General features: G+C 45.1%; 1 protein-coding gene across 1 annotated transcript in view; it reads right to left on the minus strand.

Moving 5' to 3' along the window:
• The window catches only part of plx (PTB_TBC1D1_like and TBC domain-containing protein plx), a 172,384-nt gene that overhangs the window by 13,853 nt on the left and 141,149 nt on the right, over positions 1–17,382 (minus strand). Inside the window, exons 23-24 of the mRNA XM_069306560.1 lie at positions 10,846–11,015; positions 6,761–6,970 (exon numbers count right to left, since the gene is read on the minus strand). Coding sequence (XP_069162661.1) covers positions 6,761–6,970; positions 10,846–11,015 — 380 coding nt within the window. The remainder of the gene's footprint in view (positions 1–6,760; positions 6,971–10,845; positions 11,016–17,382) is intronic.

The following is a 17,382-nucleotide window of genomic DNA, read 5'->3' on the forward strand; positions in this document are numbered from 1 at the left end:
ATCCTGTGGTCCTGGGCTCGATCCCGGGCGCCGGCGAGAAACAATGGGCAGAGTTTCTTTCACCCTATGCCCCTGTTACCTAGCAGTAAAATAGGTACCTGGGTGTTAGTCGGTTGTCACAGGCTGCTTCCTTGGGGTGGAGGCCTGGTTGAGGACCGGGCCGCGGGGACACTAAAGCCCCGAAATCATCTCATGATAACCTCAAGATAAGATAGCCCCAAAGAAGCAAGAACCGAAGGAAACCCGCATGGTTCAAGCACTAAACCAACGGAGAACAGTCTGAATGGAGCCGGATGGTCGAAACCCAAGAGACCCAAATCCTCTGAAGCGACAGCCAATCCGCTGTGAGCTCCCACAATGTGATGTGAGCCTGATGGAAGGATGGACCCCACTGCCCCTGACTGACCTGCTGAGGACTGGTCACAAAGCCCCAGCTGAGAGACGATGCATCCATGAACACATCGAGCGAGGGCTTGGGTAGCTGCCAAGGCACTAAACCCCTCCAAAAATCGAAGAGGAAGACAGCAACCCAGCAACTGACGCAAGGCCCCTCGGAGGCCAAACCCAGCAAATGCGAGAGGTAGACGGGCTGTCCTTGAAGGAACCAGAACAGATGCCGAAGCCAAAACCGACCCAGTGGGTAGACCAGCACAACGAAGTTCAAACTCTCGCACAACTGCTCGAGCAACTGTCTCGAGCAACTCGAGTGACCCAAGACCGCAGCTGCAGCAATGCCTCTGGAGAAAGAGACATGGAAGTGGTCCGTGAGTCGCAAACAAGACCCAGCCAGGTCTAAATCTGGGACATAACCAGATCACCAGGAACCTGAAGAGCTGGAAAAGAACCACACCCCTGGCGAGCAGCCAAGCAGACCGGCTGGGAGCCCACACCAGCCAGTTGTCGAGGTAGGCCAGAACCCGAACCCCTAGCAGACGCAGACAGGTAACCATAACCCGGGTATGACTCATGAATACACGAGTTGCCAGATTCAAGCCAAAAGGAAGGCAATGAAAGTGGCAAGCCTGACACCCCATTACGAAACCTAACCAGTCCCTGAACCCCAGATGAATGGGAATGTGCCAACATGCATCCCTGAGGTCCATGAACACCATCCAAGCTCCCAGCTTCAATAGAAGCCGGACCTGGGACAGAGTGGTCATCCAAAAGGAGGGGCAAAGAATCCAGGGGTTCAGACGGGACAGGTCCAGAATGAACCACAGATCTGCACAGTCCTGTTTCGACACTGGAAACAGGCAGGAAACCCACCTGAGGGACGGGTTCGTTTCAATCACACCCAAGCGCACTCACTCTGCGATGACCCAACGGAATGCTGGGGAAGAAGCCTGCCTGCCAGCCCCGAACCCCCCAAAGGAGGAGGAGCCGCACAATGCCACCATAGGCCGGAGAATATGACCCAAAATGACCACGAATCGTGGGACCAGGCGTGAGCAAACAGTGCGAGCCTTCCCCTCATCAACGGCACGTTGGTTTATTGCTTGCAGGTCATCAATGGGACGACCTGCGATAGGGCCGATGAGCAGAGTGATCATCACGCCAACCAGTCAACGCTGGCTCAGAAGCTAGCACCAATGGCCCACCCCGACTTATGGAACCCTGAGCCCGGGCACAACCCTTCTGCGAAGCCCAAGAAATGCCACCCCGGGAGAACCATTGAGTTTGACATAGGACGACAACTAGACGAAGCTGCCTGCAAAAATGGCGTGACAGCAGTCTTTGCAAATAGCAACGGACAATACGGTGATGAAAACCTAAGAGCCAGGGCCCATGCGGATTCCAAAGAGAGAGCGAGCACAGCCTGCTGGCACGCGAGGCGAAAAGTAAAGAACAGAGACACCGCCTGCTTGAGAATCAACGCAAACAGCTTCAACAGTGCGGTCGACATCCTAGCCAATGAATCCAGTACCCCAGACAAAGGCCCAACACTCAATGCCCCCACATCCTCCTCAAGCCAGTCCGAGTACAGCTCGAGAAGAGAAAAGAAGCGAAAGACCGAAGCAAAATGCCTCAAAATGCAAGTCCTCAGCAACCAAAGACGCTGAAAGGGAGGCAACCTGCACAAGACAACATCTCAAGGAAGTACAGGGGCGAACAAGCACGCATTAAGGCACTCAAATTTGCCCCCCCCCTCCAGGTAAACTTGTAGAATGGTAGAAGTTTCTCACCATTCAAGCATGCAGGTCCGACAGAACCTATGCCATGCTCCCAATCAAAAGAATGGGCAGTCTGCCAGTCAGGAAGACTCCGGAACATCAAAATGCACCCAATACAGCGAAGAAGAACCGAACTCAAAGGAGGACAAATTCATAATAGAGGCAGAATCCAGGTCTTGCAGAAGGTATGCAGCAAGCGTAACCCAAACCTTCTTAGGCGAGATACGAGAGGCAGAAAACCTCTAGAAGGAAGGAGCTGAGGAACCCAAGGGAACCCAGAACTGAACCCTAAACCTAAAAATCATACTAATACTGGGTTGGGGGTAAGAAAACCCCTGCTCCCTGCAACAACAAACCCCGTGAAGAGGGCACCAACACCCAAGCGGGGTCAAAGGGGGGTCTAAGCCCCCCAGATTAACTCTTCCCCAGCTCCAGGATCTCACAAATCGGGACACAGGGCAGAGCAGTCCTCCATACCCTCTACCCCTGAAGAAAAGGCAGAGAGCCAGGGAAAAGGCTGAAAAGAATACTGAATGCTGGTGGGACCCAGAAGCCTTGGCAGAAGAAACCAGCTCGATTGCCCCCGTCCCCAACCTGAATGGGGCAGCCCCCGAAGCTGCCCCGAGTCTCATTACCAATTAAACCAGCTCTGGCTATGAAACCCTCAGACATTTGGAAGTTGGAAGCAGGGGGTGGGTGGGTAAGACGAACAACAGGGGAAGGACCAGGGAGTGCGGATGGAACCAAAGTCAAAGCAACTAATGCCCCCAAGTCTGGGTCCGTATAATTAAAACAGGGCAGCCTCAAGACATCTGGGCAGGTAACCAACCTAGCATGTTGCAGCAACCTAAACTTAGCATGCAACTCAGATGAAGCCTGTACCCAAATAACAATGTCATCAGAATAGGTAAATAGGTGAATAAGCTCAGAGCACGTCTCACTAGACTCCGGGACAAAGGTGTCGGTGACCCAACAGGCAGCATAACGGAGGCAAAAGAGGTGACTGTCACCCTGAGACAAGGGCACACAGCTACCTTCAAACTCGCACGAGGCGAGCTGGAACTTGGAAGACCCATCCACAGGTCCACCGAACCCCGACAGGGTTTTCCAGGCCCCGTAGGCTGACTGCTATGAGAAGCCCGGGCAAGGTGTTGCTAACCGGTTAGACCCAAAGCTAACAAGAGGGAGATCAAAACACTGAAACCCCTGTGACATGTACAATCACAAGGGCTTAGAGGAGGGCCACCAAAATATTATTAGAGGACCCATAGCCACACCAGGCAAACAAAACAAAAAGTAAAAGAAAAAACCCGCAAAAGTACAACGTCCCCAGAGGAAACAGGAACCAGCCGCTGCATAGGTAAGCTGGCTGCGCAACACCTTGATGCCTCAACCAATAATCGAGAAAACAAGGACCACGAAACCCCAGCTGGCCCCAAGGGCGGGGTAAATGCCAAGCAGCAAAAACTCTCTACGGAAATGGTGCCCTGAAAGCACCAGGGAAGAGAACCCTGACACCCAAGGGTAGTACTCATAGGGCACTTTGGGAATGCTGCCCTAATCGCATGCAGCCCGATACACTTCAGGTATACCTGGCCACCACACCACGAACAACAGAGGACACCACTAAGGCAAAACACTGCCAGGAAACTAAGGCCAGAGTTGACGATCGCCCCAGATAGCAATAGCCAACGAACTGGAGTTGCTGGGTAGCCGGCAAAGGGAAGGGCTCCGCGAACAAGTGGTGCGGCGGCGAGGTGTGATGTTTGCATGTTTACTTGTTTCCATGGGATTTGAGGGAGTTCTGCCTCTCTGTTCTGTTTTCGGTTGAAATTTTCTTACCATGTGGGGTCTGTTTTGTTATGCCTACCTTTCTGGGTGCCTAACCCTGGTCAATGGTAGACAAGGAAAACCCCCAACCATGGGGGTTTTCTAGGGGCCATTACTTCCTGTGCCTCTCTGAGGGGGCCAGGTTCTGGCTCGTGGTCCCCGGTAGGCCTGAAGTTCATTGACAAATGCCCTGGTCTGATGTATTGCATATTAGCCTGATAGCTCCAGAGAGCTGGAAGGGCTCCCCACAGAAACAACAACACTGAATGTCATGAAACACTTCATTCTGGGTGAGGCCTTGTGGCTTCCTGAAACTATCTTGCAAAGATGGCTCCTAATTACTAGGTTACATCAGCCACAGAGTTCCGTTTGGCTTACCAAGGACCAGAGCCAGAACCTGGACCTCCCCTTCCCCCCATGTGCTGCAGAGAGTAGGTGACACTGCCACCCCACTTGGAAAGCATCCAAAAAGTTAGCGAACCAATACAGACCACATTGTTAACTCTAGCCACAACACTGCTATTATTATCAGATTCCTGGTCACTAAATTCTGAATATGAATCCATTTCCACACATTTATTTTCAAAAGGAACCTCAGGTCCCATTCCATGATGTGTATATGCACCAAATTACAACTGTGTGCTGTGGATGTCTGCCTGCCTTGTGCTGTGAACACTGTAACCAGCATTGAGTTCACTGATTTCTGAACTTTGTACTCAGTTTTCATCACAGTCAGAATCATTAAATAATCAGTTACTTATTTATTTCATCATTATTAAGTGATACTGTGGGTATGATGCATGGCAGTGGTGTGAGCTGTTGCTGCATGTGGCACTCATGGCTGCACTCTCAGCAGTGAGGCCCTCGCACCCAGGAGATCTGCCCACAATTTTTTTCCAACATAGTACAGTATTTGTTTATTGGAGGCCTGATGAAGATGTGAGCTCTGTGTACCTGCGGGAGTTTTAATTCTCACATGGTACTTGAAAACTTCCCCAACTGTGTCATGCAGTTTATAGACAATTAGTGAAATCAATCCTAGACACGTCATGCAGCATAAGGGTTAAAGAATACCCCGAGCCATCTACAAGATAAAGTGTAAGCTGCCAATGACAATTATGTGTACAATTCAGTGCACCCTTGGTACATGCACTAGGTGTGACAGCCTCTCAAGTACAAATGAGCAGCAGGAACCTCTCATCAAGAAGCTATGCAGTGGGAAGCAAACCCGTACATACCAGGAATCAAGACAGTTTGGAAAGAGATGACACAATGAGGAGGAAGCCCGAGCCTCACAGTGAAGAGAACTATGGTTAGGCAGGAGAGCTGAAGGCTGACTCACAGCCAGAGGTTACTTGTGCTAACTACAATCACTTGACCTGCCAGAGATGACTTGAAAGGATTCAGCCTATAGAGTAGGAAACCCAACTTCACAGGAAAGAGAACTCTGGCAGGGTAAGGGAAACATAAGCTGGCCACCAGGGAAGGCAACCCTGGCAGGGTAAGGGAAACATAAGCTGGCCACTAGGGAAGGCAACCCTGTCTTCATACCAAACAATGGCCCCCACACACAACATTTATTTCAGCAACAGTCAACATCACTAAACCTAAAGTGGAAAGGAGACAGGGGCTCTGCAAAGCTGCCTGCCCCAGATCATCACCAGGCATGTGAATGAAGCTGCTAGCTGGCTAGATCCCAGGTCATTTGGACAGCCATCTGCTGGTGGGCAGACACATTACAGCAAACATTTACCAGTGGTAACAACTGTTTGTACTCTTTTCATCAGGGTTGCAAATATTTCCAAGCAGTTACTTATTTTAGAGTACTCTGGCTTTCTGATGGTTACTTGGTTCTGTGGTGATCTCTGAGCCTCTGGCTCTCTTTTTGCCTCTTTGAGGTGGCCAGGTTTTGATCCTGCATCCTAGTTAGTTGCTGTGGGTCTTCAAAGGCCTGGTGTGGTCCCCATGGCTGTGGGTCTTCAAAGGCCTGGTGTGGTCCCCATGGCTATGGGTCTTCAAAGGCCTGGTGTGGTCCCCATGGCTGTGGGTCTTCAAAGGCCTGGTGTGATCCCCATGGCTATGGGTCTTCAAAGGCCTGGTGTGGTCCCCATGGCTGTGGGTCTTCAAAGGCCTGGTGTGGTCCCCATGGCTGTGGGTCTTCAAAGGCCTGGTGTGGTCCCCATGGCTGTGGGTCTTCAAAGGACTGGTGTGGTCCCCATGGCTGTGGGTCTTCAAAGGCCTGGTGTGGTCCCCATGGCTGTGAGTCTTCAAAGGCCTGGTGTGGTCCCCATGGCTGTGGGTCTTCAAAGGCCTGGTGTGGCCCCCATGGCTGTGGGTCTTCAAAGGCCTGGTGTGGTCCCCATGGCTGTGGGTCTTCAAAGGCCTGGTGTGGTCCCCATGGCTGTGGGTCTTCAAAGGCCTGGTGTGGTCCCCATGGCTGTGGGTCTTCAAAGGACTGGTGTGGTCCCCATGGCTGTGGGTCTTCAAAGGCCTGGTGTGGTCCCCATGGCTGTGGGTCTTCAAAGGCCTGGTGTGGTCCCCATGGCTGTGGGTCTTCAAAGGCCTGGTGTGGTCCCCATAGCTGTGGGTCTTCAAAGGCCTGGTGTGGTCCCCATGGCTGTGGGTCTTCAAAGGCCTGGTGTGATCCCCATGGCTGTGGGTCTTCAAAGGCCTGGTGTGGTCCCCATGGCTTTTAGTATCTGGGAACTACTGAGAGGGGTTCTCCAAGAAAAGGATTGAATTCTGCACATAACAAATACCTGATTGGAAGTTTCAAGGGCATGTTGATGTGAATTTGAATGATGAAGCTGCTCCAATAGATCTAAATTTTGTCGCTTGAGATTCTTGTTTGCTTCTTTCATTTTCTGGAAGTCTGTATGATTTTGAGGTGAAAGAGCAAGTTCCTCTTGCAGTACATGATATTCTACTTCATAGGCTTGCAGCTCCTGCTTCAGTGTACACTCACATGCCTGCAAGCAAAGACAATTGATAATTCTGTTGTCATGTTTATTTATCATATTTATTCCTGAGAATGGCTTATACTAATAACATTTAATGCAAAATAATCATTCTAATGTTAATACTAAATATATATATAAAATACAACACATTCAAAGTCCTAAACAACACTGTTACACCCTTCTAAAATTGTAACCCTTGCACTGCACATCACATTGCCTTATGTTTGACCCTATGGTGCACGTCACACCCCGAGATGTTTATTGGTACTTTGCAACATTTGAAATTCCCGCAGGTACAGGACTCGCATCCACTTCCTTGGGTCTCCAGTCAAGAGATGCCATTTTGGAAAAATCTTAGCATTGTATGGAATAAAATTCCTCTTTCTAGTTGGGCCTCAGTGGCTTTGTGAAGCTAGCTTGCTGTGATAGATCCACACATGAGACACATCAGCCTCAGGAGTTCTTAATAGCCTACCAAAGACCAGAGCCAGACCCTTGTATCACTCAAAGAGACGCAGGGACGGGAGGGGACGAGGGGGGATAGTTATTATCACCCTCACCAAGAAAACATCAATACAAATGCAAAGCCAAACAGACAACTGCATGATTTATAAAGAAATAAGAAGTGAGTCAGCAAATGACCCCACAAATGATACACAAAGTGGTTAGTTTGAACCCCTTTAGTTACAGCTGACCACCTATAGGTGGCAGCACCCCAGGAGCTCCTGACTCCCATGTCAACAAATCCACAGGTCAGAGCTGAAGACCACAAAACAATGCATCTGGAAGTGAGGTGAAGACAAGGGAAGCACAGAGGCCCAACCAGAAAAAACCAGCATTGAATGTAATGAAACACCATTTTCTGGGTGAGCCCCGGAGGCTCCCTGGAGCTTATCGGGCTAATGTATTTTATATTAGACCGGGACATTAGCTAAGGAGTTCAGACCTACCAGGGACCAGCACCAGAACCTGGCCCCTTCAGAGAGGTTTCTGGGAGCAATGGCCCTGGAAAACCCCCTTGTGGTTGGGGTTTTCCTTATCTGCCATTGACCGGGGTTAGGCACCCAGAAAGGTAGGCATAACAAAACAAACCCCAAACCCCACTCCCTGGAGCTTCACACCCAAAGAGAAGGAAACGAAAGGGCTGACCCGGGAGGTGGCCGCCACAAACTCCGCAACGCGAAGCCGTAGACAACAGGCTGCAACCTGCGACCCAAGACAACAAGAACGCACAGGAGCAGACGCGCATAAAGAATGGGCGGCCAAGAACCTGTGCGACCCTCAAATCCCTGCGCCCGAAATGAGCACTAGACGTCACCAACACAGCAGCAAGGACCAGGACAGCTCAGGCGACCCGCATATCATGATCAGTAGCTTGGGTGAACTGGAGTACATACAAACAACAAATATCGCATGACTCCGGGTCGAAAAAAACACTGACCCCACAGACAGCATGATGGAGGCACAACCGGTGATTGTCACACTGAGACGAGTGCACACAGCAACTGTCAACCTCGCATGAAGCGAGAGGAGACTCAGGGGTCGAATCCATTGTGTAACGGCTGATTCTCTCCTTCCCTCCCCCTCTCCCCCCCTTTTGCCCATTTGTCAAGGGCCAAGAGGTTGACCTGAGGATGGTCTTGCTACCTTGGTCCTCTTGGTGCCTATGCTCCCCCACTCAATTCTCCCCACTCAGCTTCCCTCTCCATCCACCTCTCATTCCTTCTCTCCCCCTCTCACCGGTTCCTCTCCCATACCAGGCGAGTCAAATGTCCCTACCTTTTATCTTAGAGGAGACAGGTTCGAACATAATTTATCAGTTTTTGTAAACATTGCTCTGATGTGTCCCAGTCTCAGGTGGTCCACTACAGAGGCACCTTGTCCCCTTCGAATAGCTGGGGAGAGCTGACTCAATCTTCGAGAATTTCATGTATCCTTCCACCGCAGATCATGGAAGGTGATTGGCGGTAGATAAGTGCCAAGTCCTTATTGGCCCTAGAGAGCCAGACCTCAGGCCTAGCTTTAAATGGTTGGCCATAGCCAAAAATAATGAGTGGAGCCCTGGGGCTGTATTAGATTGTGGGAGGAACAATCCTTTCCACCAGTAAGCTGGTGAAACAAAATTTCAGGAGGGTGTTCAGGGAGTGCTGTGGGGGTAGGAACTCGGTCCCACATCAAAGGGGCTGAAGACAGCCATCAACATCTGGCCAGGTTGCGGTTTTAAGGTATTGTGCACCTGAGTATTCATGTCCTCGGTAGATATCCATTGGCCTCTTAGGGATAATAGAGTAGGGTATATGTTCATTTGATTTCAATATGTGGGTTAAAAAAAACTTTTAAATGGTTTTTGCTGTTTAGTTATCTCTGTCCCTTTTGTTATTAATGTGGAGCAGTTTCTATATTCAGTATATATATATGTGTGGTATTTGGAAATCCTCCTGTTCTCCTCCATTTAATGGATATTAAAGTTGCCCTTGGACCTAAATAAGCAATGTAAATTAAACAAACTAATTCCCAAGATTTATTACTGAAGTTCCTAGTACCTGGTTGATACCTGGTTGATGGGGTTCTGGGAGCTCTTCTACTCCCCAAAGAGTACCAGGCGAGTCAAATGTCCCTACCTTTTATCTTAGAGGAGACAGGTTCGAACATAATTTATCAGTTTTTGTAAACATCGCTGACGTGTCCCAGGCTCGGGTGGTCCACTATAAAGGCGCCTTGTCCCCTTCGAATAGCTGGGGAGAGCTAACTCAATCTTCGAGAATTTCATGTATCCTTCCACTGCAGATCATGGAAGGTGATTGGTGGTAGATAAGTGCCAAGTCCTTATTGGCCCTAGAGAGCCAGACCTCAGGCCTAGCTTTAAATGGTTGGCCGTAGCCAAAAATAATGGGTGGAGCCCTGGGGCTGTATTAGATTGTGGGAGGAACAATCCTTTCCACCGGTAAGCTGGTGAAACAAAATTTCCGGAGGGTGTTCAGGGAGTGCTGTGGGGGTAGGAACTCGGTTCTACCCCCTTGGTCCTACCTATTGCCTGGGAGTTTCATGATTACTGATTCCTTGCCTTCCTGGGGGATTGGTGATAGATACATTCAGGTATGTTAGATCGGGAAGGTGGTGGCAGTGTCTAATGAGTTGTTAATTATTTGGATTTTTAAATTAATGACCCCTATTCGTGTTGTTTCCTCCTCATTTAATATTTCAGCTTGTACCTGCGGTAGCTCAGTGAGGGGTCCTACTGAGCTGTAGCAGTGTTGAGCTGGGGTATTGAAGGGAAGAGTAGAGAGAGTGAGACAAGTTTAGGTTCATTACAATTGGACCAAGGAGCCCTCGCTGGGTTTCCCAGGGACCCTTAACCTTGGTAACATGCTAAGGGAAGCCCAGGCGTGGTACAGCTAACCGGCACCCCAAAACTACCAAGCAAAAAGCAAACTGCTAAAAGCTGCACCCCCGGGATGCGGGGGTGTCACTTGCGGGGGCCTAGAGGAGGACTACCAATAACAATAGAGTCTGACCAACCAAGAGACAGACCCTCCACCAGGCAGAGAAAACAAAAAGGAGTATCCGAGTTTGTACTCGGGTCGAATAGGGTCTTGGCCGGCAGCCAAGACCCTGTTGGCCGCCGACTGGACCCAGATGCATGAAGTTCCCCAACCCAACTCCCAGAGGCCAAAGCCAACTTGATTGCTGATCTGCCAGCATAATTCTAATTTACAATAAGCTTTCTAATTAATTGTTCTCTTCAAGTCTTTACCCAGGTACAATTATTCATGAGTAATAATAGTAAAATAGGACAAAATATCTCTGGCTGCAGAGTACACATGTACTTATATAGTATTTATCACAGAGGAACAGTAAAAGTGATGACATTAAATTTATATTACCTGAGCAATTATGTTTCCTGTCTGTTGGACATTAAGATTGGACATGGATGTTTTCATGAAGTCCATGAGTTGTTCAAATGACTCACAAGCCAGTAGGGCTTCTTCATGTACCCTGAGGAGCACAAGAGCTACACGAAACACTGCCTCCATACCTTCCATCAACAGCATATCTGCAATGTACAGTGACTCAAAGTCAAATAACATACTCGCAACATTACCAATACAACAAATATGCTGCAGTAAAAATTCTACACATAAAATATATAAATTGTGTCACTGAAATCATTAAATAATAACTTATAGCACCTAAGACATTTGAGAAATTGGATACAAAACAAAATCTATACCCCCATGTGGACTAGACCAAATGAATGCATTATCTGGCGCAAAAACATTGTCTTTCCCTCCCCCAAATGGTTTCCTTTGGCTGGGGGGAAAGGATGCCTCTTAGGCTTATTGAGGGGTCCATAGGAGAGCTACTGAAGATCTTTCACAGGATACAACCCACAACAGTTGCAAAACTTCCAGGTATTTATTTACTACTAGATGATCAGAGGTAGCACATGGAGGAAGCCATGCCACCCCACCAACAATATATGTCCTGTCACAGGAATCAAACCTGGGATCTTTCAGTTGTGAACAGACTAAGCTGACTATTGCCCTACACTTCAGTTCTGCTTAATGCTTTTGTTTTTATTTGCTCATATTAATAAACTTTTCTAGGGGGGAACCCTTTGGTGGTTCCTTGTAGCTATCTCGCTGAGATTACTCTATACGTCACATCAGTCGCAGGAGTTCTGATTGGCCTACCGGAGCCTAGAGGCAGAACCTGGGCCCCCTCACAGATGTCCAGGGAGCAAATTACATTCTGCCATTTCACCACAAAAGCATCCAGAAAGTCAGCGAAGCTTTACAGACAACTGCTGAGTTCACAAGGCTCGAAGACTCGAAACTGCCAAACAACTCCCCAAACAATTCAAATGAAATAAACTAATCCACTTGAAATTAGCTAAAATCTTTTAATACCAATCGGTGTCACCAGGTGGCCCAGAACTCAACCTTCCACCAGCTCACCAATCAGTTCTGTTGCTGATGTGTTGCCTAATGCTTCACATCAGTACTCCATGGTCACTATCCGTTGCAATGGGTCCCAGTGCTTGTAAGCTAAGTAACGGACATCCTAGGACTTGTTCTGTGTAGGCTATTTGCTTGTGTATTGTTCCAATAGTATATTAGTTTCATAAGTGTGTTTTCTATCTGGTGTTGTGTGGACTTGGTTTTTTGCACTCTGAACTGCATGCATTTAGTGGTTACTTCCTTGGGTGTTTGTTTAGCATTGCCCTTACACTGACAGTAACTTCTCTGATGTGTTCAGGAGTTTGCCCTTTTGAGGCCCAGCCACCGAGCCCACTATCACCAATAGTGAGTTTTAAGGGTGTTCATTGCCTTTTGCCATATGCGATGATCATTCTTTCTGCCTCCACCATGTTACCAGTTGGGTCGGCAATACGTACGGCCCTGAATTCTGTGGGGTTTGTTCCCCACTGGTTCTGACCCCATCTAATCCTGCTACTGAGGTGGAGGCATTCAGGCACTTGTTGCTTTATGGGCTTGGTTCAGTTCAGTGTTTGTGGCTTTGTCCTCAGATGGATGCCCTGGAATTGCCCTGTACAGTGTTTAGGGACCGAGAATTAGAGGTAATGGTGAGCTCCATCTTGGCTCCAACTGGACCTTCTCTACCATCCCCAGCAGGTGTGGAATGCCCTGCTTCTCTTCCTTGCCCCATGCTTCCAGGTCTGAAGCCTCTGAGGTTTTTGGAGTCAGGGTAGGGTTTCAAGGGATGTCCCTTCCTTCTTTAGTGCATAAGCAGCTGAGCTTTCTAATCCCATCAAGGTTGCAAAGTTTTCTTCTTCACAACTGCATGCTTCCTCCATGCCTTCTCCTTGGAAGGATGCCTTTCTTTCACAGGGGCTCCAGAGCCTTCTTGGCAGGCTTCCAGGGCTGGGGAGGAGCCTGAGTTGGGGCCTTGGATGCCCTCTGATTTCACTTGGTATTTTATTCCTTCTGAGAGGGGTTGAATGGTAATGAGAGGTGTTTTCTTATTCTCTCGATAGGTATGAATTTGATATTTCTGCAATCCCTATCTCAGGGTTCATTTCCATTTGCTGTTAGACTCTGCGCATACTTCTTTCTGGACGTTTCCCTCTTCTGGCATTTTCTCTCTTGTTGCTCATAAGGACCTATAGTTATAGGTCCTTATGTTGTAGGTCCTACCCGAGGAGGTAGGAGGAATTCGGGCCACACTATCGTGATGGACTCTTCCTTCGTTGAGTTTGGGTCCGTACTGCCGTTTAGACTATGTTATGAAGTTCCAGACTCATCCAGGCTGTCTGACAACCCATCGTCAGCCAGCCAGGTTGACAAGGGTGCTTCTGGGGAAGCACTCTTGTGGCTCTGTGAAGCCAAGATGGCTCCCAGCTAATACATCACTACTACTAATGTATTTGAGCTAGTTTTGAGTGGATTATTTTGTTTTGTTTGAGTTCTTTGGGGGAGTTGAATGCCATTTCAAGACTTCAAGATCTTGTAAACCCAACAATTATCTGCAAAGATTCACTGACTTTCTGGATTCTTTTCCGGAGGGGTAGTGAATTGTTAGTTGCTCCCTGAGCCTGAGTGTGGGAGACCAGGTTCTGGCTCTGGTCCTCAGTAGTCTAAACAAAACTTCTGACTGATGTGATGCCAACTGGTAGGGTGGGGGGGTGGGGGGGGAGCATACCAGAAAACATCAACTGAGGATTTTAAGGGATTTTTACTTGTGATACCCACTAATATTACTAGAGATACCTAATATTCTTACTGGTGTTACTTAACACACTTACCATTGATAAATAATATTCTTACTAGTGATACCTAATATTCTTACTAATTATACTTAATATTCTTACTAGTGATACCTAATATTCTTACTAATTATACTTAATATTCTTACTAGTGATACCTAATATTCTTACTAGTGATACCTAATATTCTTACTAGTGATACCTAATATTCTTACTAGTGATACCTAATATTCTTACTTGTGATACCTAATATTCTTACTTGTGATACCTAATATTCTTACTTGTGATACCTAATATTCTTACTTGTGATACCTAATATTCTTACTTGTGATACCTAATATTCTTACTTGTGATACCTAATATTCTTACTTGTGATACCTAATATTCTTACTTGTGATACCTAATATTCTTACTAGTGATACCTAATATTCTTACTTGTGATACCTAATATTCTTACTAGTGATACCTAATATTCTTACTAGTGATACCTAATATTCTTACTAGTGATACCTAATATTCTTACTTGTGATACCTAATATTCTTACTTGTGATACCTAATATTCTTACTTGTGATACCTAATATTCTTACTAGTGATACCTAATATTCTTACTTGTGATACCTAATATTCTTACTAGTGATACCTAATATTCTTACTAATTATACTTAATATTCTTACTAGTGATACCTAATATTCTTACTAGTGATACCTAATATTCTTACTAATTATACTTAATATTCTTACTAGTGATACCTAATATTCTTACTAGTGATACCTAATATTCTTACTAGTGATACCTAATATTCTTACTAGTGATACCTAATATTCTTACTAGTGATACCTAATATTCTTACTAGTGATACCTAATATTCTTACTAGTGATACCTAATATTCTTACTTGTGATACCTAATATTCTTACTAGTGATACCTAATATTCTTACTAATTATACTTAATATTCTTACTAGTGATACCTAATATTCTTACTAGTGATACCTAATATTCTTACTAGTGATACCTAATATTCTTACTAGTGATACCTAATATTCTTACTAGTGATACCTAATATTCTTACTTGTGATACCTAATATTCTTACTAGTGATACCTAATATTCTTACTAGTGATACCTAATATTCTTACTAGTGATACCTAATATTCTTACTAGTGATACCTAATATTCTTACTAGTGATACCTAATATTCTTACTAGTGATACCTAATATTCTTACTTGTGATACCTAATATTCTTACTTGTGATACCTAATATTCTTACTTGTGATACCTAATATTCTTACTTGTGATACCTAATATTCTTACTAGTGATACCTAATATTCTTACTTGTGATACCTAATATTCTTACTTGTGATACCTAATATTCTTACTTGTGATACCTAATATTCTTACTTGTGATACCTAATATTCTTACTAGTGATACCTAATATTCTTACTTGTGATACCTAATATTCTTACTTGTGATACCTAATATTCTTACTTGTGATACCTAATATTCTTACTTGTGATACCTAATATTCTTACTAGTGATACCTAATATTCTTACTTGTGATACCTAATATTCTTACTTGTGATACCTAATATTCTTACTTGTGATACCTAATATTCTTACTAGTGATACCTAATATTCTTACTAGTGATACCTAATATTCTTACTTGTGATACCTAATATTCTTACTTGTGATACCTAATATTCTTACTTGTGATACCTAATATTCTTACTAGTGATACCTAATATTCTTACTTGTGATACCTAATATTCTTACTTGTGATACCTAATATTCTTACTTGTGATACCTAATATTCTTACTAGTGATACCTAATATTCTTACTTGTGATACCTAATATTCTTACTTGTGATACCTAATATTCTTACTTGTGATACCTAATATTCTTACTTGTGATACCTAATATTCTTACTTGTGATACCTAATATTCTTACTAGTGATACCTAATATTCTTACTTGTGATACCTAATATTCTTACTTGTGATACCTAATATTCTTACTTGTGATAACTATAAAAAACCACAGTCTCAACTTACCGTAACACTGTCAGTTATGCATGAAAGGTAAAAAGATATAAATGAAATATATGTACCAATAATTTAATGATTCAAGTATAAACAACTGTCAATTAAAATTTATATTTTGCAATTTGTGCGCACATGCACACACACACACACACACACACACACACACACACACACACACACACACACACACACACACACACACACACACACACAAAAAACAAATTGGGGTGACAAAAAGGTGTCACCCCTAGGGTCAACACTTGCAGCAGAGGAGCTCCAGCATATTTCAACAATCCTAAGTATTGTAGTACAGGTTGATGGTAGTGAGTGGTGTCCCAGAGAACATAAAGGTATAGTGCTCTTGAAAAATAGGTGAGATAACAGGAAAGTGCTAAGGGAAGTGAAAAATCGGATGAGAAAAAGTTGCCCTAGTGTTTACAGTGCAGAGAAGAACATTCAAGATGGCCACTGGCAAGGGGAAAAACAAAACAGAGCTTGATTTTGAGGGATTCAATGAAGAAAGCATTGATATTAGTAGTCTACATAACAAGTTGGTAAATTTAGATACTATAGTGAACTCTCATGTAGAAATAATTAGTAAATTGAAAGAAAGTAATGACCATTTGAATAGCAAAGTTTTATGTCTTGAGGGTTTAGTGAAAGACTTGCGCAAGGATAAGAATCAATTGGAAACAAATTGCAAAGCCATGGAAGAAGAAAATAAACTCTTAAAAATAGCTTTGGAAGAAGTTAAAGTAAATTTAAACATAAATGACTACAATAGGTTAGGCAAGGAAATTCAACAGGAGAAACAGCTTTTGTCAGCACAGATGGAGGAAGTTACACAGGGAATAGAACAGTGCAAGAAAGATATGCAACTCACTTATGCACAAGTGGCCAAGGAGAAGGAAAAAATAGAAGAAGCAGTAAAGGAAGTCAAACACTGCAGCAACCAAGATAAAACAAACATTAGGCTAGAAGTGAGGAAAGAATTGGCATCTAACCCGAAGTTGGTGCAAAACACAGTTGATCGGAGTAAGTCCCTGATCATTTTTGGCTGCAAAGAAAAGGCGATAACATCTAGGTCAGAAAGAGCTGTAGAAGAAGCTAAAGTAGTAGATAAAATTGTTGGCCTCGTGGAAGGTCTTACAAACAGAGAGAATGTGTGCGACTACAGGAGAATAGGCAGGTACGTAAAAGGGAAAGATCGACCTTTGAGGATCACCCTAAACGGTGCCAAACAGATGGAAGAAGTACTAAGGAATGCTAGAAAATTGCAAAGGGATGAGGATGGGAAAGGGTGGTCGTTAAGACGAGATCTTTCAAAAGAAGATAGAGAGAAGCTGAAACTGAACCTCGCCGAGGCAAAACATTTAAATGAGAGCAGGAATGAAGAAGAAATAAATTCTTTTTTCTACAAAGTGATAGGGGTAGGCAAACCAGTAAAGTGGTACATAAAGGCAAACCAACAAAATCAATAGAGAGAGGGGGAGTGAAGAATAAGGAGAGGGGGAACAAGTTCCTGAAGATTGCATACACCAACATAGATGGAGTGAGATCGAAGATACTGGAGTTAAGTGATGTAATACAGCTGCAGACACCAGACATTGTTGCACTCACGGAGACAAAACTTGAAGATGTAATTTTA

Source organism: Procambarus clarkii, chromosome 58 (genome assembly GCF_040958095.1).
Source record: "Procambarus clarkii isolate CNS0578487 chromosome 58, FALCON_Pclarkii_2.0, whole genome shotgun sequence".
Taxonomy (NCBI): Eukaryota; Metazoa; Arthropoda; class Malacostraca; order Decapoda; family Cambaridae; genus Procambarus; species Procambarus clarkii.